The 25,258-nt window shown below is 42.5% G+C and overlaps 1 protein-coding gene across 2 annotated transcripts in view; it reads right to left on the reverse strand.

The window, feature by feature from the left end:
* Ddr2 (discoidin domain receptor tyrosine kinase 2) overlaps positions 1-25,258 on the reverse strand; it is a 133,492-nt gene that overhangs the window by 54,499 nt on the left and 53,735 nt on the right. For both annotated transcript variants that reach the window (XM_021159760.3, XM_021159767.3), the window contains exon 3: positions 6,766-6,874. In XM_021159760.3, the coding sequence (XP_021015419.2) occupies positions 6,766-6,874 (109 nt within the window). The remainder of the gene's footprint in view (positions 1-6,765; positions 6,875-25,258) is intronic.

Here is a 25,258-nt window from a genome sequence, read left to right on the forward strand (position 1 = left end):
CTCCAACCTTGATGATAATGGACTGAACCTCTGAACCTGTAAGCCAGCCCCAATTAAATGTTGCTTTTTATAAGACTTGCCTTGGTCCTGGTATCTGTTCACAGCAGTAAAACCCTAACTAAGACAAATTGGTACCAGAAGTGGGGTATTGCTGTGATAGGCCTGACCATGTTTTTATTCGAAAGAATGTGGATTTGGGGACTTTGTATTTGGAAAGCAATGGAATGCTTTAAATGGGGCTTAATGGGTCATCCTAGTAGGAATATGGAAGACTTAATTGCTGGGAGTAATTTGAACTGTGTTGACCTGGCCCAAGAGATTTCAAAGGAGAAGAATTTTAGAATGTGGCATAAAGACTGGTTTTGTGGTATTTTGGTGAAGAGTGTGGCTACTTTTTGCCCTTGTCTGAAAAGTTTGCCTGAGGCTAAGGTGAAGAGACTTGGATTAATTGCATTGACAAAAGAAGTTTCAAAAAAGCCCAGCAGAGATTTTGTTCTCTGGTTAAGTCTCACAAAGAGAAGTTTGAACAAGCATAGCAAGCTTAGAAAGGCAAAATATAAAATAAATTGTTCGAATATTAAAGGAGTACCAGGAAGTGAAATGGAGCAAAATCTTGTGTTCTAGGAGATAACAGATTAAGGGAGTGGGACCTTGGGGCAAGATTCTACCCAGCTTAATTAGATCCAGGCATGGTGGTACACACCTTTAATCGAATACTGATCTCTGCATTCAAGGTCAATCTACAGAGCAAGAACCAGGATAGCCAAGCTTAGGCAGTGAAGGATTTAGAAAACATAAAGCTAATGATAATGTAATAGTACAAGGGGATCATGTTCTAGTTCTTGTAAGCAGCAGAACTCGGCAGCTTCAGCCACGTGGCTCTGGCTCTAGAGTTAAGAATGGAAGGAACTACTGGGAAAATTGATGGTGGTTAGCTGGAGCTAAGGAATTAGCAGTGATTAAGAAGAGACCAGCATCACTGAGGTGAAATCTTCTGGAAATTGTTTTCTGGGAGCACAAAGAAGCTGTGTTCCAGAGATACCCGAGGTTGTACCTCATGCTGCGGCTGGACTTGGTAATGTGTAAGAGTCACTCAGGTGGTACTGCTTGTGAAGGAATGAAGGGATCATGGAGAGAAGCTGAGGCTTAGCACTGTGAGAGGCCAGGGAAGGCCATTGGAGAAAGTGAAGCCTCAGCTGTAGTTGATGGCCCAGGATTGAAGGGGTCATGCAAAGGATTTGAGGCTTGGCACCCTGAAGAGAGCCTATGAGAGGCTATTGGTGAAGCCTAGTTGGAGTGGAACACCCCAATGTATTGGAGATGTCAGTACCATGGGATGATCACCAAGAACAGAGGCCGTAATGGAGTGGATCAACCTGAGCATAGAGTGCTACAGAGGACAAAGATGGAGAAGTGATGCCAGTCCTTAGGATCAAGTGGAATCCCAGACACTGAAAGAAGAAGCTGTAACATTGAAATTGCCTTGGAGACTCAAAGATGTGAAAGATGCCAGAGCCATGGGATACATGCTGAGGAAAGTTGCTAACAGGGAGTGGAACCAGCCCAGGAGGAAGCAGTTTGTTGTAGTCAAAAAAGACGAAAAAGGAGTGGAGATCTGAAGACCACTTTGACATCAGCCATGGAGATGCAGAGACGGAGTCTGCCCATCTGGTTTCTTGCCTTGCTTTGGGGATTAGTTAATTAAGTTGAATGAATCTCAGAAGAGACCTTGAACTTTGGACTTTTAACATTGTTGTGGCTGCTATAGACTATGAGGACTTTGAAAGTTGCACTAAATGCATTTTGCATTATGCTATGTTTAAGTATGGCCCCCATAGACTCATGTTTTTGAACAAGTCTATGGGGACCAGGGAGTGGAATGTGATGGTTTGTATATCCTTGGACCAGGGAGTGGCACCATCTGAAGGTGTGGCCTTGTTGGAATAGGTGTGACCTGGTTGGAATGGGTGTGTCACTGTGGGTGTGGGTATAAGATCCTCACCCTAGTTGCCTGGAAGTCAGTCTTCCACTAGCAGCATTTGGATGAAGACATAGAACTCTCAGCTCCTCCTGCACCATGCCTGCCTGGATACTGCCATGCTCCAACCTTGATGATAATGGACTGAACCTCTGAACCTGTAAGCCAGCCCCAATTAAATGTTGCTTTTTATAAGACTTGCCTTGGTCCTGGTATCTGTTCACAGCAGTAAAACCCTAACTAAGACAGGACTCTAGTGCACTGTTGGGACTAAACGGTTGCTAGCACACTAGCCATACTGCAGAGCTGGAACAAGCGGCATCTCAGTATTTTTCATGGAGACTCCCAGGGTCTGCTCTACAGCCTCTCTAGCTACTTAGAACACCGCCATCTCTGCAAATGTCAGTAGCATCACTGAACTTACCAATTCCTTTGCCAAAGCTCAGATGGGTTAGAACCTGATGTCTTAAACTGTGGGTCACAATCTCATACTTGGGGGCGGGGGTGGGGGTTACAGAACACAGGAATTGCAAACATTTTTTGAAAGTTCAACGACAAAGATCAGTTCAGACTGGGATGTGTAGCAGCGGGGTGTTTCTGGCAGTGCTCACCCATGTTGCAGTGCACAGCATCACTGGGACCTTGATCTTTAGTTCAGGACACATGCACTTTGCACTGCACAGGCTGCCAGACTCCACAGTGCCAAAGATGGTGCCTGAAGCCATGAGACAATTATTAACAAGCATATTATGAACTGCAGTGTTTCTATTGTATTGCAAACTTTTCTGCTCTTATAGAAAAATATCTGTCTCATTGTAGATGGATGGCCTTAAAATTTTGAATTGCTGAGTTCCGCTTCCTTCCTTCCTTCTTACTTCTTTCCTTCCTTCCTTCCTTCCTTCCTTCCTTCCTTCCTTCCTTCCTTCCTTCCTTCCTTCCTCCCTCCCTCCTTCCCTCCCTCTTTCTCTCTCTCTCTCTCTGTCTTTCTTTCTTTCTTTCTTTCTTTCTTTCTTTCTTTCTTTCTTTCTTTCTTTCTTTCTTTCCTTCTCTCAAACAATCATTAAAGAGAAATTTGGCAGGCTGGAGAGATGGCCCAGAGGTTAAGAGCACTGGCTGCTTTTCCAACAGTCCTGAGTTCAATTCCCAGCAACAACATGGTGGTTCACAGCCATTTATAATGATGTCCTCTTCTCACTTGCAGGCATACATGCAGGCAGAACACTGTATACATAATCAATAAATAAATTTTAAAAAATATTTAAAACAAAACAAAAAGCAATAAATTTGGCTTATAACTAATTAGGATAGGATTTCTGCTACCTTCTAAAATGGTCTTAAACCAACTTCCTCTAACAGTTGATCATATAATATTTGTTTATAACCCAAGTCTCTCTGTTATACAGTTTGGCTAACCTGTGTGAACAATCCTAAAAGCCCAGAACTACTTGTCCCTGAGCAACATCTGCAACAATCAGTACTTTTAGTTGCCTCAGTCTTTTGGGAGACACCAGTAGGAACCCCTGAAGTGTCTCCTCTAAATCAGCTAGTATTTATTATGTATCTACTCTGCACTAAGCAGTGGCCAAACCATACAGCTCCATGAGCCCCAAGTTCCTAGACAGCCAATTAAAACCGAGCTGGAATGGAAAATTGTTGTCTGCTCTACATCCTCACCTCCAGCTTAACCTGGTAAATGGAAGGAGGTGGCAAAGAGAATGGTCAGCCCTTCAATTGGTAGCATATGCCTAGGAACATCGTTCAAAATTAAGATGTCCGTTTCTTTGTGCTGGCAGAAAGATCCAACGAAAATGCCTAATAGCAAGACAGGGAGTGAAATCGCCTTCTGGCAGCCCATTTCCTACTCAAGAACTACAGCTTGTATTCTAACACAAGAAACTGGTTCTATTCTAACACTAGAAACTGGTTCTCCTCGTTTAATTGCTTAAGTGGGCCTGGGTATACCAGTCTCCATGACAACTGTGTGCACCCTTCCCCCTCCTCTTTGGAGCTCAGAGCAGAAAGACCATCAGAGGAGACAAATCAAACTTTAGAGGGTAAGAGAAATACACAGCAGAAATACTAAAAGCTGTCAGAGTTAAGATCTGGGGTGCCTTCACTAAGCTTTCTATAATAATGAGAAAGGCATTGAATCCACTCAAACAACAATTATTTTATTTTATTTTATTTTATTTTATTTTATTTTATTTTATTTTATTGAGGAGTTTTGATCATGTTTCCTACTAAGGACATAAAGAATAGCCCATGGACACAGACTTGGTGGGAGGAAGCGCTCTCACAAATATACCATTATGCTAGTACAAAGACAAGATGGATGTACCCTTGATAATGTAATTACAGCTAGATGGAAAATTGAACTCTACATACTATTGTGGGAGGCTAAGTGGATAAAAAAAAAACACTTTGGAAAACTCTATGGCATTATGAAGAACACTAAATGATATGTTACAAGTTACCAAGGAATTCCACTTCTGTATATAAACCCCAGAAAAGTGAGTATATGTCCTTACCACAAACTCTATGCAAGAATATGGAAGATTTCTTCACAGTAGGCACAAACTATCCAAATTCCCATCTGTACTAGACTATGTAAACGAACTACACAAAGTAATATTATACAACAGCAAGGATAGCCAGCCTGTACTTGTAGCCATGGAATAAATGCCATTCAGAAAATGTTCGATTAAAGAAGCTAGGCACAGTGCCCATGTATCCTGTGTCTCCACTTATATAAAATACAAGCAGGGAAACCTCATCTTTCTTGCTAGAAAGCAACATAATGGCTGTCACCAGGGCGAGGTAGGAGAGAGCTCTCCATGATGCCTCTGTTTCTTATATATGAAGGGTAGTTCACTGCCAGGGCTGTCCAACCTTTGATATTACCACACAATGTTGTCATCTACAATGTTCACATTGAGAGGCAGCACAATCAAAAAGATGAAATTAAAAAACAAAAACAAACAAAAAAACCCTCACAGGCTGGAGAGATGGCTCAGTGGTTAAGAGCACTGGCTGTTTTCCCATAGGTCCTGAGTTCAATTCCCAGCAACCATCTGTAATAGGATCTGTAATAGATGCCCTCCTCTGGTGTGTCCAAGGAGAATGGGGAAAAAACCCTCATGTTTTATGTAAGTGTATAATTTGTGTTAGTCCACATTCATAGTTAGACTCTGCTTCAAGTTAGACAGGTCTGAATGGATATCTTGGGCTTGTAAAAATCCATCAAACTGAACACTAAGATATGTGTACTTTCATATATTTGTATTTGAGGAAGAATTTTTAAAATGTCTTAAAATCTTTACCTATCCTACTGGCATGTGCCATCAAAACTGGTAAGAGGTATGCACACCACTCTCAGTCCTCTATGGTACTCTCTGCACACTAGGCAAGTACTCTGTCAAATGAGCTATATCCCCAGCTATGTGTTGTTTTAGTAAAATCTACATGTGTGGGATATAAAATACATTCAGTGAGTGATTATTTCTGGGGTAAGATCTGAGGGCTATGATGGAGTTCCATTTAGTCAAGGAGTGCACTGGATCTCTTGGAGCCAGAATTAGAGGCAGTTCTGAGACAGCCAACATGATAGGAACTAAATGTAGGTTCCGGGAATCAAAGCCAGAGCCTCTGGTAGAGCAGCATGTGCTCTTAACAACTAGGCCATCTCTCCAGCCCACAGATTTATTTCTTCACTGAAAAACAAACAACCTCTACCTATCTCTTTATCATACACATTCTTTTTGTTCTTGTGGACTCTGAGCACATGTATGTGACTTACTTTAACCAATGAGGTCCCCCCGATCAGTGCTAGGAATTGAAATAGAGTCTCCTTAGTGGACAAGCACTACCAAGCTCCAGCCCACATCCCTCCAGACAAGGTCTTCAGTTACAGCCCTCATCCTGGCCTACGCAGTCTTAACAAACATAATTTGAGCAGTGGATTGAATTTGCATACCCTGCTTCTACTCAGGCTCTTGTGCAATTTCCACGAAAACATGGCCAGGCTAGTCTGCTAGAGGAATCCACAGCGCAACAGCCAAAGTGCCCTTCATCAGGGCCAAAGGAACCCTAGATGAGCCAATATTACCAGGAAGGTAAATGTGCCAAGACAGATAAACCATCAAACTATACGCTTATGAGCAAAACAAACATTCCCTTTTTTAAGTCACTGAGCTATTGACAATCGTTAAGCAACATGTTGTGTAACAGACAGTTGATACAATCACATACTTTAGGTTAAAGTTTAAAGATATATGAACTAAAACAATCTAAAAATATTGACTTAAAAGAGTCACCTCACATCTGCTTTGAACAGTCACATCCTGTAAGAACAAAAGCTTACCTGAGATCTTGGGAACCGGACATCCCACAGAATTAGCATCCCAAAAGTATAACAGGACACTCAATTAAAATCCAGACCCAAGACATCCAATGGATAAGTCAACCAAATGAAGCTGTCTGCTACATCTATAGTTTGCCATTTTCCCCAAAATACACAACATCAAACAGTCATTCCTTTTCCTAATCTTTTTTAATGGCATTTAAATGGCTCTGGTCTACATAAAATCTCTTGTATAATACCCAACACATTATATAAGGCGAGGGGGACTGATACAACTTCCTGTTTCTGACCATCGTGGCCACGGTTCACCACACAGGGAGAACTGACAGTGGAGTTCTCTTGGCAGAGCTCTTTCTAAGATAACCACTGGCAGAGGTGTGTGCAGGCACCTGGTCCTCAGCATCCAGCTGAGTAGTGGCTGTGTTACCTGGATTAACCTGAGCTTTTGCAGAACCCAGGATGAGCAAGAGCAGGAGCAGCACCAGGGGCATTCTGGGAATCAGGATCATTTCAGAAGACGGAGTTGGATCTGGAGTCTGTAGCCCACCGATAAAGCAAGGAAAGAGAGAAGGAAGAGAAGTGAGTAATGCAGATTTCACCAGCACACGGGAACACGATCTTCACAGACAATCTGAGACTCTTGTAAAGTTTATTTCCACATTTAAAGCTTCAAATCCCACCCAGGAATCATTAAGTGCAAGAATTTTCCAATTCTCTTGGATTAAACACTCACTCCTGGAATTTAAAATCAGCAGAACTACACACAGGTAGCAATGTATTACCAACGCAAATACTAAACAGTAGTAATGAAGTAAAATTTATATTTATGATGGCAGCTAATATTTTCATATTATCAACATTAATTCCAACATTAACCCAAGAAAAACATTCAGTAACTTTAATCTTTTTAAATCTCTATAAATCAACACTTATCTTGACCCATTAGTTTTGAAGTGACATTTGGGTCTTTGGTTTTGGCTTTCTTCCTTCCTTTCTCTTTCTTTCTTTCTTTCTTTCTTTCTTTCTTTCTTTCTTTCTTTCTTTCTTTGTCTCTTTCTTTTTTTAAGGTTTCCTCCAAGTGATCATGTGACAACAGATTAGATACAGTATGGACATATCAATATATACCCAGATTTAGCTTAATAGAGGTATATGGAGTTACATTGTAACTATCTATCTATAGTGTAGTTATTTGTATGTATACAAGTGAATATACTACATATGCACTGTTCTTTCACTCAGTTAGCTGAAAGGCCCTAGAGACAACAGCATCTTGTCAGTGAGCATCCATTGACAATGCAAACCAAGTGCCCAGATCTTGGCTTCTAATCCCATCTTCCAATAAAAGAATCAGAGTTCTTTAGAAAAACTGGTTGAGTCTAGCACTGGATCAGGAAATACACAAGATAAGCCTAGAATATATGTTGTGTGCACACACATGCAATCGCGCGGGTGTGTATACACACACACATACACACACACACAGGGAGACACGATGAAATACATCAAAAGCACATAGGAGTCAACTGAAAGTTCTCCCAGTAATGAAAGCTGGAACAATTTGATCAACAAAACAAATAGAGGAGTATTAGATTATAACTCAGAGTATGACATAAATATCCACAAATCCATGTTGATGTAAATGAATGACTGAATAAACAAATGAGGGAGAATAGCTCATTTTCCATGAAAAAGAATTCCAAATAATTTACATAGCTAATCTGATTTTAAACAAGTGGCCCCGTGTTACAGCACACAGAAGCAAACAGGCACATGGGTCTGGGGTTCACATGACTCCAGAGTCTGCCTGGGGTCACCGATATTGTCATCATCCCTTTAGTCTGCTATTCTATTCTATTCTATCCTATCCTATCCTATCCTATCCTATCCTATCCTATCCTATCCTATTCTATTCTATTCTATTCTATTCTACTCTATTGCCCCTACTCTCCAGCTCAGTTCTATTGAAGCTTCTCATTTATTTCTTCTATTGGCTTTTGCCTATGGACCTCTGGCAAGCTCTTTCCTCCTTACCTGCCCAAGTCTTTATTCAATAGTTATTTCTGCAGCTAAGTGTTCTGATTCAATTGCTCAATGCACTGAAAACATGACTTTTCATATAGTAAGGATCATGCTTTCAACTATGTATAGTCACCGTGACTATTTAGTGTCCTTTCTGTAAGCTCCATGTTTATTCTCAATGCTACTGTGTTCAAAACGCTCAACAGAGAGGCTTGATAAATACCATCATAGACCCAAATACTCGGTGACTATATCTAGGTAATCTGAAATGTTTTGCCCTAAAAGGAACTTTCCTCAAGGATTCCAATGAGCAGACAAAACCCTCTGAATCAATGGTCTCAAGGATTCAATATTTACCCATGTGGCACACGACAGAGCCCAGAGCAATCATGGAAACGCGATGAGCAGTTGAGAGAACCCCCCTCTGTGCACTTTTGTGACTAACAACATGAACTCCTATTAACAAACACTTCATCCAAGTCTTAAAATAAAATAAAATTCAAAATGAAAATGTGCTGGTCAGAGTATTGCCTTGTATTCAATTACTCAGCAATTGTTTAGGAAATGCCATTCACGTGGTATATATACATCTTAAATGTCAGAGAAGGGCTGGGTCAGTGGCTCAGGCAGTAATGTACTCTACAGAAGCACGAGGACCTGAGTTTGATCTCTGAGAATCCATGTCACTAAAATATACTGGCACAGCTACAAATTCCAGTACTGGGGAGACAAAGACAAGAAAAGGATCCTTTAATCTCACTGTCCAGGGAATCTAGCTAAATCAGTGGGCTCAGTAAGAGACCCTGACTCAAAAACAAAAATAACCCCCCCAAAAAAATAAATAAATAAATAAAAGCATGCAAAGATAAAGAGACAGCAACTGACAGACCAAATGCTCTAAATCATTTCTTCCCCTTTCAATCTCGTAATAAACAAGATGTTAGGGCATGTGAGGAGGATCTGTAAACAATAAAGAAAACAAGATTGAAGACTGCAGAAGTGGATAAGCTGTTCCAGGAAAGCTGTACAGTAAAAAATCCTCTAAGCATGCCAGTGGTTCAGAGGCAGATAAGCAGAACAGTGGAGAGGCTGGGCAGCCAGAAGCCATTCACGAATAAACAAGCATTTGATAAATAAGCATTAAAATAAAACATCAGTGACAGTGCCAGTGGTTCAATGGCCTTTTCAAAAGCCAAGGCGTATCCACACCTCACACAAAAATATAGAGCCCAAAATGTAAAGACAGAACAATGAAAGGACCTCAAGAAAACACAAGAATTTGCTATAAACTAAAGAAAGGCTTGCATGAAAAAGACATTAAAAGCAAACTCCATAGAAGGAAAATAGTGATAACATTTCCCCACAAAAATTCAAAACATCCAAGGAACAAGAAAGATATTATAAACTTAACAGATAAGCAAGGAACAAAGTTAAATATTTGAAACTGTGAAGCGAAACAATTTCTATTGTAAAAAGCCACTAGAAATATGGGCCAAGTAAATAAAGAACATCTAACAAAGGGGACAGTATATTGCATCTGAAAGCATTCTAGCTCAGAAAAATCCAAAACCAAACAAACACCAGAGTAGTCGCTGAATTGGTCTCACAAGCTATCCAAGCTTGATGACGTGAGACCTGACAATGGTGTGAAATACATGCTCCACAGCTAAAAATGCACCATGCTGCCCACATGTTACATATCCTAGAGAGCGGGTTGCAGGTACATACAGCGTATGTGTATATACAAGTGCTCTGCAGTATATTTTCTAAGTAACAAAAACTTGGAAAGATGTTTAACAACAGGAGGATGCAAGTACTATGTTGTTCCTACTATAAAAATACTTTCTGATGGCAAAAAAGAATGAATTCCAATAGCTGGAGAGATGGGTCAGCATATAATAGTATTGGCTGTTCTTACAGAAGACTCAGTTTGCCTCCTAGCCCCCACATATCAACCCACAACCAACTATTGCTCCAGTTCCAGGGGGATTGAGCGCTCTCTTCTGGTCTCTGTGGGCACTACACAAATGTGGTACATGCAGACAAACCATTCATACACATAAAATAAATAACTCATTAAAATAAAAACAGTGAGTTACAGCTATGTGCGGTCACATAGCTTGCCACTTGCGACATGTTTTTAGGTGAACAAGAAGGCTGCAAAGTATTTATGGAGCATTCTATATGTTTTCATGGGCACACACATTTATATATTCACAGATGATCTGGTAACAATGACTCCCTCAGAACAGAAGATGCTAGAAAGAGTGCAGATTTTGGCAACAGGACTCGTGAATGACTGTAATTATGGAGACTGCCTTATTCATAGTAATTCTATTTTTTTGTGCCTGTGTGTATGTGCTGTATGTACGTGCATGCTTGTGTACCTGTGCATAGAGAACAGAGGTTGGTATTGGCTGTCTTCCTGGGTCATTCTTCACCTTATTACCTTCAGCAGACTCTCTAGTTGAACAGCTGATGCAGCTAGTCTGGCTAGCTAGCTCGCTCCAGGAAATCCCTGTACACACTGAGACTTCAGCAGGCTACCACACCTACCTGCCTACCTGGCTTTTATGTGAGTTCTGGAGACCCAAATTCCAATCTTTACACTTCTATGACAAGTCCATTATACACTGAGCCATCTTCCTAGTTCATTGTTTGATTTTTAAAAGGGGAATGTGTTTTTGGTTAATGCCACTTATAATAACTTTTCTGAAAAAAAAAAAAGAAAACATTATTCTTGGCATAAGGCTGTCAGAATCTCAAGATGCTTTCCAGGCAATCCTGCGTGTTCCAGAATGGGAGGTGCTGGGGCAACATGGCCTGCATCTCCAAAAGACACTTGGACTACTCAGAGACAGTATTGATTAAAACATCTCACAAGTGGGAGCACAAAAATGGTTGAGAATCACCTTGTGTCTTTCTAGTGTTGAATACTGAGGATCTTTCAAATGTATGATATCACGGTCATCACAATCATGTAGAGGGGGAATTGTCATCTTCTTTCTACAGATCTAGAAAACACAGTTGCTTCATTAACAGCCTGGACAGTCTCACCTGTACCAGCTACTTTTTCCCAACCACTACTCTGAATATAGTTCTCTTCTTAACCCGTCTGTCTGTCTGTCTGTCTGTCTGTCTATCAAGTCAGACTATGAGTCATCTAAGATTAGGGATCTTGTTTTCCCTGCTTCAAAATAAGGTTGATTTTTAATTCCCTGGAACATGAAGTTAGGAGGAAAGACAGTTAACATCGATTTTAGTGACCCTAATGTCAAGGCTGGTACTTCTCTGCCCACAGCTCAACACTTCCTAAGGAACATCAATGGGCATGTGGCTCAAAGAGAATAGGTAAAAGAATAGGTAAAGAATCCCTTCTCCCCCCTTCTTCAACTCAAAATCCCCTCCCCTTCCCCGTGTTCAATGGACACTCCTAGTTGAACATAGAAGAAGCCACAGCTCAGGACTTCCTATAAACTCTACGAGATCTTATAGAAGATTATTGACTTTCTACCTCAGGTAGGTCCACACCAGGATTTAGACATACTAGGAAGTTAGGAAGAAGAATGGAAAGGCCAGCCAGGAATGTGGCATCCACACCCAAAAATGAGCAACTCTTCAGCAGGGAACAGAAACAAGAGTATGGGAAGTTCAACTGCTTACTAATTACCTCTGAACGCCGAGGAGCTTACAAAAGCCTCTCTCAGCTGCAGTAAAGTCCCTTCATAGAGAAAGGTCAAGCCTGTATTACAGAAGGTTCTCACATGATGCCTCACTCTTGGTCAGTCCTAAGGCTCTTGAACGCAAGGGCTATGCACCCCTATAACGGTACCTGTCTCTTACAACTGTCTTAGTTAAGTCAGAGTACCTCCCTGGGAACAAGCTTCACAGTAGTGAGTAGGTGAGAAAGAGCCTTGAGAGACAGAGATGACATTAATATTGAGCTTCTAAGTGAGCAGAAAGCTAATGTCACTACCTCATCTAATGCGTATGCTTCATAATCTCAGAGCAAGGTTGAACTCTCTGTGTCAGTGGGAAACCACACTCTTTGGCAGACCAATCCACAAACCCCACTGGAAAATCTATTCTTCACTATAGAATTAAATACATGTGATAGATAATAGATGAAATGGAAGAGTGGATAGATAGACAGATGAGTACATGGTGGATAGAGAGACAGGCGAGTAGGCAGACAGGAAGATAATAGGTAGATATATTATAAATGTTGATTGACAGATGATAGATATATACATACATAGAAAAATAACCAATGATAGATAAATGGTAGATAGATGATAGATCAGATCAATGTTGATTGATGATAGGAAAATAATAAATAGTAAATGATGGGTGGGTAGAAAAATAAATTGATAAATGGTTGATAGATTATAAATGAAAGGTAGATGAGAAAGGATAGATGATAGATAAGTGGATGAAAATGACAGAAGATAGATAATAAATTAAGATAGATGGCATGTAGAAGACAAGTAGAGAAATAAACTGATTTAGATGGTACAGATATGCATACAGTTATAATCAGAAATTTCTTTATAAACTATGTATAAATGTACATATATGTATACATATGCATACATATATATAATAAGTCACATTAATTTTTTAAAGTAACCCCTTGTTTTCAGTCTGTCATAATGAAAAAGTAGGAAGTCCAGGCAACTGTTGGGGTCTTCTGGCCTAGTGAGTGAGAAGTTTTAACAGCTCTGTTCTTCCCAAGCCCCTTAGAGAGAGCTAAACCCAGAGATGGTAGGGTCCTTTGTATCTTCATATATGAACATTAGTATAACTCATCTTTTTCTCTGAAGTAGAACTGGAGGTATATCCATCCCTCCTTAAGAAATGCCTGATCTTACTTAATGTAAAAACCATTAAATTCTTATCCCTGTCACAGGCTAGTTCTTTAAAAAAAAAAAAACTTTGCTAATTAGTTTTGAATAACAAATCCCACATAGTGCATTTAAGATGGCATTTGTTGTCTTAAAAGTGTTCTGTCTACTTATCAAAGTTGTAAATCATTGACTGAGTAGCCAGCCTTGCTAAAGGATCCAGGACCTGGCACCCTTAAACAGAAATCCTCTCAGTGCATTCGAAATAATACTCAGTGCACTAAAATCCAGTGTATAACCAACTTCTCAGGTATACAGCATGTCTGACTTAGCAGGCTGCCCTTTTCCCAGACTGTCCATCGTCCCAGACCCAATAGCTGAGGACAACCTGAGATGATGCTGGATTTGATGAAGAATCAGTGTCTATAGATTTCCTCTGAGGGCCTCGGTGAAGCCTATGTCAAGGACCACAGAGGAAGGGCCGCCGTCCGGGCCAGTCAGCTCTGTCCAGGGTGTGGATGAAAAGCCAGGGAATGACTAGAAATGAAATCGAAGGACGTGTGACAAGCTGACGCTGACACATGTGTACAGATATAACTGTGTGGCACTCGTGTGTACATGTGCAGATGATTACACTTTGGTGAGGAGAAATCTCATTCACATATTTGATTCAGAGGACATTGGAGGTCACTCAAGACTTGTTTTTTCTCTCTGCTGAGTCATTTTGAATTTAACAAATAAGAAGAGTAATCTTTGGAGTATTTCATATTCAGCAGAAAAATATGCAGAAATGACTTTGGTTTGGGTAAGAGGTCCCTAGACACACACACAAACACCAGAACCTCCCAAACATCTTCATGCTTATCTTGATTCCTGAGGATATGTCAAAGTCTTCTTCACTCCTAACTTCTCCCTGGGTCTCCTGGCCTTTTCCTCTCTATATGATGTCCTCAACCCAGAGCCAAAATCCTTGAGAGGCCCAACATATGCTTAAGGACTTGAGATGTGACCCAGGTGACCTGGGGTTACCAGCTCTGCTTGCACAGAACAGCAAAAGCTCCTTCTGCCTTCATCAGAGGAGGAATTTGTTTCCCTTCACCTCTGTCTTTCCATCTGTAAAATGGAGACAACTAGAATTTGTAAAGTAGCTGAAGGAAAGAGTGATCCAGTTGCCTTGCCTTACCTCATTCCACTTCGCAGAACAAGAGATGGTAAATAGTGAATTCACTGTTGTGGAAGACGCACCCTCTTCCTGGGCAGAGAGTGGGCACCAACCATACACCATATAATATCACTCACTTATTTTCATTTGTATATTATACCCCATTGGGATGTTAAACCTAGATGCTGTCAGAGGATTTCCAGGAGGAAGAGGAAGATGGCATAAATGCTAAATAGAAGTAGAGCTCTTTCCAAACACACAACAGTGGTCAGCATGACACACAATGCAATATCCTTTGGCTTGCCAATACCTTAGACATGACCTTGCTGAGTTTCAACAGGCCCTGGAACTTCATTCAGAGCACACCCACACACATTCTCTCTCTCTCTCTCTCTCTCTCTCTCTCTCTCTCTCTCTCTCTCTCTCCTGACTTCCAAACAGGATTCCACATGTGAATCTCCCACCTGCCCAGCCTTTCTTGTTTACCCAGTGCACCCTTATCCCAGCTCCTCTGCCACTCATGAGTGGAGGGCTGTCTCTCCAAGGCCTGGGCCACAGGGGGGTCAGTACATGGGATGGTGGCATGAGGGCTTGGAAGGTCACAGAGGAATGTGCTAGTCTTCTGAAACCACAGAACCGCAACAGCAAAAGATTTAAGAGACCTGAGACCTTGTCTTTCCCTATGTTACATGACCTTTCTCTGGGGCACCAGAGGCAGGGTCAGACTCTAGTTATCTAGTCCAGCAGTCCTTCTCTGTTACTCTGCCTCTCCTAGTCCAGCTCTCTGATCTTCCTTCCTAAAATGCAGAGCCATCCACAAAATCTTTAGGTTCTGTCGATCTGACTGTATGTCTGTCTGACTGTCTGTGTGTTTTTAAACCAGCAGAATACTTACTAGGGAAACCTTTATGGTAGTTTTAAAGTGTCTCCACAGATAGTTGTTATAGTCTAGTGCCTCACTGTATATAACTGAACTGAGTCAATATAAACTTAACAGAGCCACATCTAACAAAATGAACGGGTGAAAAAATGATGTTTGTGGAACAATATCTGGTCTCTTCCCTGGGATTGCTGCCTTAGAACCCCAGGCACCATGCTGTGACAAAGTCCAGGCCACAAAAAGAAGCCCTAGGTAGGTGTTCCCACTGACCATCCAAGCTGAGGTCCCACGGGACAACAGATTCCACTTTGGAGAGAGGAGACCATCCAGCGGAGCCCCACCACAGCAACTTCTGGAAACTTCAAGGTAGGCCTTGAGCAAAGACAGGTGAGCCAAGTCACCAAAGCGAAGCCATGAGAAAAAACGCTTGCTGTGGCTTTGTCTCACTGAGCTTTGAGGTGACAGAGTGTAAAGCAAGAGTAACCGCACTGAGCCACACGGGTAAAGCTTACCTGTCACAAACTGAAGGGCCCATTTTCTTAATATTGCCTGGGTTTTGGTTCACCAGTTTGTTTGTGGCCTTGCAAGGTAGCATGAGGACTTAGGTCATAGGGTGAAGGAGTCAAACGGGAAAGTGACAAGCAAAGACTCTTGAGGTAGGTGACAAACTGCCTTTTATCTTGAGGCCTCAGAAGTGGCATCTGATCCAGGTCTCATTACTATTTTTGACCTCTGGGTGGCACACTTGATGTTCCCTCTACCCCTCAGGCTGCTCTCTCTCTCTCTCTCTCTTTCTTTCTTTCTTTTTAAAATTAGATATTTTCTTATTTATATTTCAAATGTTATCCCTTTTCCTAGTTTCCTCTCTGAAAATTCCCTATTCCCTTCCCCCTCCCCCTGCTCCCCAACGCACCCACTTCTGCTTCCTGGCTCAAGCATTCCCCTATACTGGGAATTAGAACCTTCACAGGACCAAGCGCCTCTCCTCCCATTGATGACCGCAGACTTGGCCATCCTCTGCTACATATGCAGTTAGAGACACAAGTCCCACCATGTGTTTTCTTTGGTTGGTGGTTTAGTCCCAGGGAGCTCTGGGGTACTGGTTAGTTCGTATTATTGTTCCTCCTAGGGGACTGCAAACCCCTTCAGCTCCTTGGGTACTTTCTCTAGCTTCTTCATTAGGGACCCTGTGCTCCATCCAATGGATGACTGTGAGCATCCACTTCTGTATTTGCCAGGCACTGGCAGAGCCTCTCAGGAGACAGCTATATCAGGCTCCTGTCAGCAAAATCTTGTTGGCATCTTCAATAGTGTCTGGGTTTGGTGGTTGTTTATGGGATGGATCCCCAGGTGGGACAGTCTCTGGATGGTCATTCGTTAAGTCTCAGCTCCGAACTTTGTAACTCCATCCATGAGTATATTGTTCCCTCTTCTAAGAAGGATCAAAGTATCCACTTTGGTCTTCCTTCTTCTTGAGTTTCATGTGTTTTGCAAATTGTATCTTGGGTATTCTAAGTTTCTGGGCTAATATCCACATATCAGTGAGTGCATATCAAGTGACTTCTTTTGTGATTGGGTTACCTCACTCAGGATAATATCCTTCAGATACATCCATTTGCCTAAGAATTTCATAAATTCATTGTTTTTAATAGCTGAGTAGTACTCCATTGTGTAAATGTACCCCATTTTCTGTATCCATTCCTCTGTTGAGGGACATCTGGGCATTTAGGTGGGGGCTTGCTTACAGGTTCAAAGGTTTGATCCATGATCATCATGGCAGGGAGTATGGTGGCAAGCTTGGCACTGGAGCAGTAGCTGAGAGCTGCATCCAAATCTGCAGGCCAAGAGAGCAAGACTGGTTTGGGTATGGGTTTTTGAAACCCATCTTTCTTCTAACAAGGCCATGCCTCCTAATCCTTCTAATCCTTTCAAACAGTTCCACTCCCTGATGACTAAACACTCAAATATATGAGACTATGGGACATTTCTATTTAAAACACTACAAGCCACATTTATATATATATATGTGTGTGTGTGTGTGTGTGTGTGTGTGTGTGTGTGTATGTATGTATATATGTGTGTGTGTGTGTGTGTGTTTATACTGGGGGTCAAGGTACAACATCATCATCTTTAGTTTCCCAGTGCAGAATACCAAGTACAATGATAATCAGTGAATGTGTTGGGCAGATGACAAGATGGTATGGGGTTCTTTGACAATCTGAAATATCTGCTGGTCTGTTAATCTTGCCACCAAGAAAGAGAAGACAGAGAACACATGCTTCTTCCATGAGATGAGGTTCTTTCCTTCTTGTAGGTGGTCATAACATATCTCCTCCATTGCTGAACCCATTGACTAGGCAGATAACCCTACCTACGGTAATCTCCAGTTGTGTGCATATATGACCACGAGTCTTGTGAGTCCTCAACAAAACTTCAGTGGTCTCAAAGGCATGGATATCTTGCTCCTCTAAGTTTTTCTTCGAGTAATGATAAACATGAATTGTGCACTTGCTAAATACCAGGCAGTGTGCTAGGCTTGGTATAAATCTTTCTCATTTTGTTCACAGCCCCTAAAGGATCCTGAACCAGCGAGGACAGAAAGAAAAGCTACCAGCAAACCCACCCATGGGCCTGAGCACTAGCTTGGGCTCTACCATACCCCCCTCCCCAGAGACTGGGCAGCAGTGCAGTTCCCATAAAGGGCCCAGCTTCCTCTTCACTAAAGGAATTGGGCTAAATGAGAATAGATGGATTCCAAACTGTCTCTCAGTTCCAATGCTCTAAATTTTTAAAGTAATATTTTCATTTATTTTTAACATTCTTAAAAATGTATACAATATGACATTATTGCACCCAACCCCACCATTCCATTTCTCCTGTTCCCCCTTGTCCCACCCCACCCTCCTCAATGCCCTCTTCTTTCTTTATAGCCATTGAGACAAATTAGTGCTCCTACATGCATGTGGTTGGGGGTGGGTGCATCTATTGGAGTATATGTAACCTATCAGTATCTAAACCCTTCCAAAACAGACAGCCCTCTACAGCCATCAACTACAACCAGGGGTGGGTTTCACAAGTCCCTCCCCCATTCCTTTGAAATGCTGACAGGCTTGATCTAATGCAGGTTTTGTGCAAGGGACCCCAGCTGTTGTAAGTTCATGAGTGTGACAGCCATGTCCTATCAAGAGCATGCTTCATAGCACTCCCTCCATCCTCTACCTCTTAGATGCTTTCAGTTCCTTCTGTGGTGTTCCCTGAGCCTAGGGTGAGGAGCATCTTGATAGAGATGTCTCATTTAGAGATGGACACTCAACTGTCACTTATCACTTTGACCAGTTATGAGTATCTGCATTATCCACTGTCCATTGGGGCTAGGGACCGAGCTTCTCTAACCAAGGTTGCTGATATTCCCCATGCTGTCATGGTTCCAAACACATATAGGACCCACCACAGCTTATCAGAGCAGTCCCCAACTCAGGAGGAGTATGGTTCCTGTGTAGCCCAGGTGCATGCCATCTGACAGTAATAAGAACTTTGCCTGCTCTACACACTACAAAGCACCGGGACAGCCTGGTTTCATCAGTTATTCCTTGCCCAGTCCACAGAGGAAATCTCTGCCAGACCCAGGCCATAGTGGAGATGGTGAGAGGCACCCACTCATTCCGTTTCTGAAACCCATTGGCTCCTGTCTGGAATGAAAACCACCAATGGTAAAGGCTAAGAGTCTGTCTGCTGGGTGGCTTGCAAGGTCACTCTAGGTCAGGGAGGAGGCCGTGGCCAGAGTAAGATTTGAAATCTGAACTTACCAGGGAGGAGCTGGTGCCAAACCCAAGGCTTTGGGAACCACGGCCTCTCACCTCTGGGAGAGACAGCAAAAGTCCAGCCAAAGATCTCCACAGAAACAAAGCTATCTAAGGGCTTCCTCTGGGTCTTGGAGACATCTTCAAAGTAGAGCAAGCCTTAATGGGGGTGGGGGTGGGGGAAACAAGCGCAAAAAGGCTTGGAATTGGAGACTTGCTCTCTCTGAGCTGTTCCTCAGGGCCTGTCTTCAAGAAGCTGTGGTAGACCTAGAAGCAGAAGCTAGGACAAAGCCTTTTGGTTCACAATAGAGAGCACGCTGTTCAGAGGTCTCATAGACAGTGCTGAATGCTGATATATGACTCTGAAATTCATGGTGAAATACTGCCCCCACTATGCAATGGTATTGGAGCCTGTTACCCCATTTGTGACAGAGATCTTTTGGCATCTTTATAAAAGATAATAAGTACTCTTTCAATCCTCTTTTAAGAGACACCAAAACTAGGGGTGGTGATACACAGCTAGAATCCCAGCACTTGGGAGGCTAAGATAGGATGGTTGCTGGGAGATGGGGACCAGCCTGGGCTATACTGTAAGACCCCCATTTGAAAACCTTAATAGAGAAGATCAGAAGGAAACCTCATAGAGCTCTTCTCACTATGCTGTACTATGTGGGGACAGTGAAAAGGAGCCATCTGTAATGACGCCATTTAATGTTTCCAAGCTAATGAGACCCTCTCTGTTGTGCTGCGTCCCCTCTGTGTTCCTCTGCAAGCACATTGGTAAACTGCCGCTATCTTTCCGCTTCCTTTTCTGTGCCTCAGCTCCATGAGTCCTAAATGATTCATGGGGTGTTGAATGCTTTTGAAACACAAATCCACGCTGCTCAGGGCTTCTCTGGTTTCTTCTTACCGCCCCACACTGAGTGATCAGCTACAGAGGAGAAAACGTTGGTCTAGCTGCAAGGCATAAAGTTTCCTTCTCTGCCCTTAACACTAGCTATAAACTATTTAATGGCATGAGCTGTGTGTGCTTATTCTCCACTGTGCCCTAGAAGTGCTTCCTAAGGTCAGTTAACACAACATCATGTCTTCTCAATACTATTTCCTCTTATGCCTTGCCATGACCCTAAGTCTCAACAGTACACGGCTCAATCCCCACTTCTTCTAGAATTTTGGTTAGAGTGTGCATTTTGGTATGTTTGGCAAGAGAACTGTCACAACACCCATGCTTTTAGACAAGCACACCCTCTTGTGTAGAAGTTCACCTGTACATGATGGGTGCTTAGTTGAATCGTGTGACTTAAAACTTTGAAAGCTCAATGCTTTCCTAGAGTCCCAGCACTCTGCCTTCATGAGAAGAAAACTCCTCCTCCAGGCACGGATTTTCAGAGAAACTGCATGATGATCTTGACCCAACGTCCTGAAGGGATGTAGCATAAGAAATAGGGCCTAGACTAGAGTCCATAGTAGCCTGGTAGGCATGGTGCTCATAATGACCTGAGCCAAGTGATAAGATTCAGCAATGAGGAGAATGGCAAACTCAACATGGCAAATGATTCTGTTATACAGAATGATATGTAAAATGTCAAGTGAGAGGTGGGTTGGGCCTTAAAATGGGACTGAAGATCACATGGTTAGAACCTCATGACACTGGAAATGTGGCAAGGGATGTGCTCTAGGCAAATGTCATGGTCACTGCCCCTACAATGGCTACCTCCACTGCATGGCCTATGGCTGCAGAGTGAAGCTCTCACCTGAGTAGCTATGATTGTTTGCAAAGAGCGCATAGAGGCTTCTGCTAAGGTGAAGGCTTAGATGGGATGTCACTCTCATAATAGCTTCAAACAAACTGACAGGACACGTTAACCTTACCATGAGAGCACCTTACCTAAGCTAATTGGAGTGAAGGGTTCTCTCTGAGGCTTGCTTAAATGAAATGTGTGCAAACTGCATGCTCTCAGCATTTAGGTTTAAGAATTTTAAAGAGAAGTTTGACTTTCATGTTTTTATGTGTGGATTATGGAGCTAAGCCTGGGTCTCTCTCTCTCTCTCTCTCTCTCTCTCTCTCTCTCTCTCTCTCTCTCTCTCTCTCTCTCTCTCTCTCTCTCCCTCAGCATTAGTCTGAGTAATCTCAGGGCTTTGTTATAGGTACACATAACACCCTTGAACACTCACAATAGTTTTTCATGATGCTTCATTTTTAGATGGTATCACATGAAGTGACCCAGGCTGACCCTGAGCTCGACCCTTTGCCTTTGAACTTTTGGTCCATCAGCCTCTGCCTCTTATGTGGATAAGAAAACAGACCTGTGCCACCGGCCTGACTCAAACAGGCTTTCACTTTCACAGAACTGATGATGTTTATAGGAATAATTAGTGATCTTTTTTTTTTTTTAGGAAGGAAGTTGAAATGAACTTACAAGAAATTGAAAATACATTTTAACAAAATATAGAGAACAGCTTGATGGTATACAGCATCCAGATGGATAGTTTGCAGAGGCCAGATCACAGAACCACAGACACCCTCACACAATTCACCAACAGCAAAACCTCTACAGTCTTCAAAACCATCAATTAAGACAACTGCTGGAGCCAGGCCTTTGGGACAGAGTAAACTGTGTTTCTTACTTGAGTGGCACGGGGAAGTAGGAGCAGTATTTATCCAGGAGTAAGACAGAATCAAGTGAGCATGAGCACCGCCATCTTTGATGCCTGGCCAGCCTCAAGGGTGCACATAGCAGCAGCAGAGGACTAACAACCCTCAGGACTAGCAGAGCATCCACTTGGACAGTTTCTGTTCTTCTTGAATGCTTTATCCCACCAACCTCTGCCCTTTGATCACTCTGCCTTCCTACTCTTCTCCCTTATCATTTTCCTCCTTCGTTGATGCTAGCATCCTGCTTCATTAGCAGTGTTTTAAGAAGGACCAGTCTCGGGCGGATAAACAAGTGGACAAATTACAAACATCAGTGACTAACAAACCAGCGAGTTCTCTTTTCGGTCTCAAAGAGGATGTCCTTAATTGGTAGTTGTTGTCACTCTTATCAATAAAGGTAGGTTCTCGGGGTTAGAATGTACAAGTCCAGTACCATCTGAACCTACAACAACATGTCACACATTTTAACTTAGCAGTTGACATGCAGGCTTTAGAACATGATAGCTCATCTTCAATTTCACCTCTAGCCTTGACTGCCTGTATTATTGTAAGCAAACCTAAGTTTTCTTATCTAAAAGTGGAATGCCAATGGCAGTCCTGTCTGAAAGGACCAGCCTCAGGACTAAATGAGTTAGTCCTTAAAGCAGTTCTTGGCATCAATTCTTGTCGACTCTTATTACACCTGGAGCTGTTTAAATGACTGGAACCAATCTCATTTCACAGCAAATGCACTCTGATTCTTGCTCATACACGGTGGAGGCTCATACATATTAAACAATCTTGACATTACAACACACCTTGGCAGCAGAAACAAACACACCAAATGCAAACAGAAAGCCCATCCCCCTCTGCTCTAATAAGAAGCAGCCCACGTTAGCATGCAGAGCTGTCAGAGTAAATCTCTTACCGGGACTTATTTTCCCAAGTATGTTTAAGCCTACATTCATTAGAAACTTCCACTGTCAGCAGATGCTGTTGGGAGACTCTATAGAGTTTCACTTTTGCCTGCCAAGGGGTTCTTAGGACCTGGATCTTATGACTTCTCTAGAAGACCAGTTAAACCCAATATTTGGGCTGTTCTCTAAACTGCTGGGGGCAGGTCTTGGCTCTCTTTCAGATAGTCTGGAATTCCACCCTTTCCAAGACATGCATCTTCTAGCTGGTTAACCCCAACCCATGAAATCTCTGAAATTCGAAAACAGAGAAAGAGTTGTCACAAATGTGCTCTGAAGCTCCCCTGATAAGACCTTGATTCAAGATCTAGCTAAAATGCTCCATGAGAATGGAAGATTCACAGAAAAGGCGGGGAGGCACAAGGAGAGGGATCCGACATAGCAAGGCAATGGAGATACTAGGTCCCCAGCACAAAGCCAAGGCATGTGTTCAGTAATGGGATGAGAAGAGACTCTGCAGCCCCAAATAGAAGACTAACACAGGCGGGGTTTTTCAGCACCAAGGAGACAGAGGTGGCTGAGTGAGGACCAGGGGCAGGGAAAGGCCCATAGCTCCCTTGGTTCTCTGCAGAAAGAGCTAGGCAAACAGTAGGGGTGTGGGTGGAGAGGAATGGGAGGGGGCCTCTCTTAAGAAGTCTGGGTCTTGACTCCCATCAGGAGGGTACACCTGTCAATTTTATCTGGGTCTAGGGACTCAGTGAGTTGCCTGACCATCCATCACCTTCATCAAATGTGCATCCAATCAGTGTCATTTTTCAAACCCTTGCCCAGATCTGGCTAGAAGGGCAGCAATGAAAGCCAGAGGCTCAGACTAAAGCCAACAGAATCCCAGAGCTCTGTGGCAGGCTCAGCTCATGAAATAAGATACCCAGAAAGAGAAACTGAGGGGATAGTCACAGCCAAGCAAACACACCCTCAGCCTGTGAGCTCTGAGCCTAGAGGCCTGAGAGGGTATAGGGACTGCAGGGAAGGGTGGCCAGATATTCTTGTTCAGTCCATCTACAGGGTCATCATTTGCCCAGTGTAGTACTGCCATGCCCACATTTCCAAGTGCTTCAGTTGTGAACTTCTGCTAAGTGAAGCCTATGTTAGTGTTGCCTGCTGTAAACGATGCAATTTCCGTGTCCCCTGTGGGTCAGATGCTCTGCTGGATCCATGGAATTCACCATCCCCTTCACCCCTGCCCTTTAAACAGCACAGGAGGACAATGGATGCACGAGGTATCCATAATCTACAGCAATAAACAGAAGGAAGATGTGCATAACTCCAGAATGAGTTAGCTCGTATGTTTTCAATATGAGAGATGTAGAACCTAAAGACATGTGCTCTGATACATTTCAAGCCAGAAGCACTGGGTTCATTAGCTCAGTGCTACCACTGACCTGCTGTGTGACCCAGGAGAAATCACTTGAGCTCTCTCAGCCTTAATTAACCTGCAAGATAGGATGATGACGTGGACCCCTCATGATGATCATTAGACTTAAACAATACAGTCAACTTCAAGCAGTTTGAGATCTGGCATGGAGCAGTTGCTCAGTGAGTGGTGGCTATGAGCAAGAGTATCTGATGCTTACGTCTTTACAACTCAGTTAAACTTGTTGAAGTGAACTTCCAAAGACACCTGAGACAAGTGACAAGCCCCTACCTAACTTTCTCCCACTCTCGTACCTCACCGTGATTGAAAGCTTCATTTCTCACACAATACAGAGACCTCCCTCTGCATTTATTTAATAGTGAGCAATCCCTCAGGGCCAGGAACTGTGCTAAATACCCAGAATACAAACTGATGCAGTCACTGCCCGTTCAGCCCTTTAGAGTAGAGTGGAAGGTTCAGAAAAGTAATTACAGAATGATATAAGGAGGTAACTCCGGGGAGATGCTGCCAGCCCATGAGTATCTGACCAACCTCAGAAGTGTTTGTTAGAGTAGCTTCCTAGATGAAAACAGCACCCAAGGTGAGCCCTGGGGTAAAACTAATGTCACAGTGAGCAGGCAGGCAAACAGTATGTATATATGGGTATAGGTATATGTATGTGTGCATGTACATGTGGATAGATAGATAGATAGACAGATAGACAGACAATTTTACATACAAAAATTTTCACTTGTATTCATTTGAGACTGGCCCCTGTGACTCACAATTACATCTGTGAGATACACTCATAATATCATATAGCATGACACTCAATGTTTCCTCAAAGCTGTATGGCATTCCACCTTGTGACTAGTACACGACTTACTCTCTATTATAGATCAGCATATGGCTTTTTCCAATTTGGAATCCTTATAATGACGGCATATGAAGAAGCAGTCTAGAATAAACCTTCAGGTAACACATGTGCCATATTTTTACCTATATAAGGGAACAATTAGTATGTATATGCATAATTTTAATAAATACTACCAAAAGGCTTATGGAAAGATTGTACCAATTTTCACTCTTACTGACAGTGGTTGTCATTGTTACTCTATATCTCCCTTACTCTTGCCTATGAGGTTGGGAGAGTTCTCTGTCATCCTGAACCCAAGCCCATATTGAATGGACGAACATCCATACCTCCCCTGATTACGCCCTCTTCTTTTCCCATTTTAACAGTAATGTG

This window comes from Mus caroli, unplaced genomic scaffold (assembly GCF_978045245.1).
Source record: "Mus caroli unplaced genomic scaffold, Mus_caroli_1 scaffold_1, whole genome shotgun sequence".
Lineage (NCBI taxonomy): Eukaryota > Metazoa > Chordata > Mammalia > Rodentia > Muridae > Mus > Mus caroli.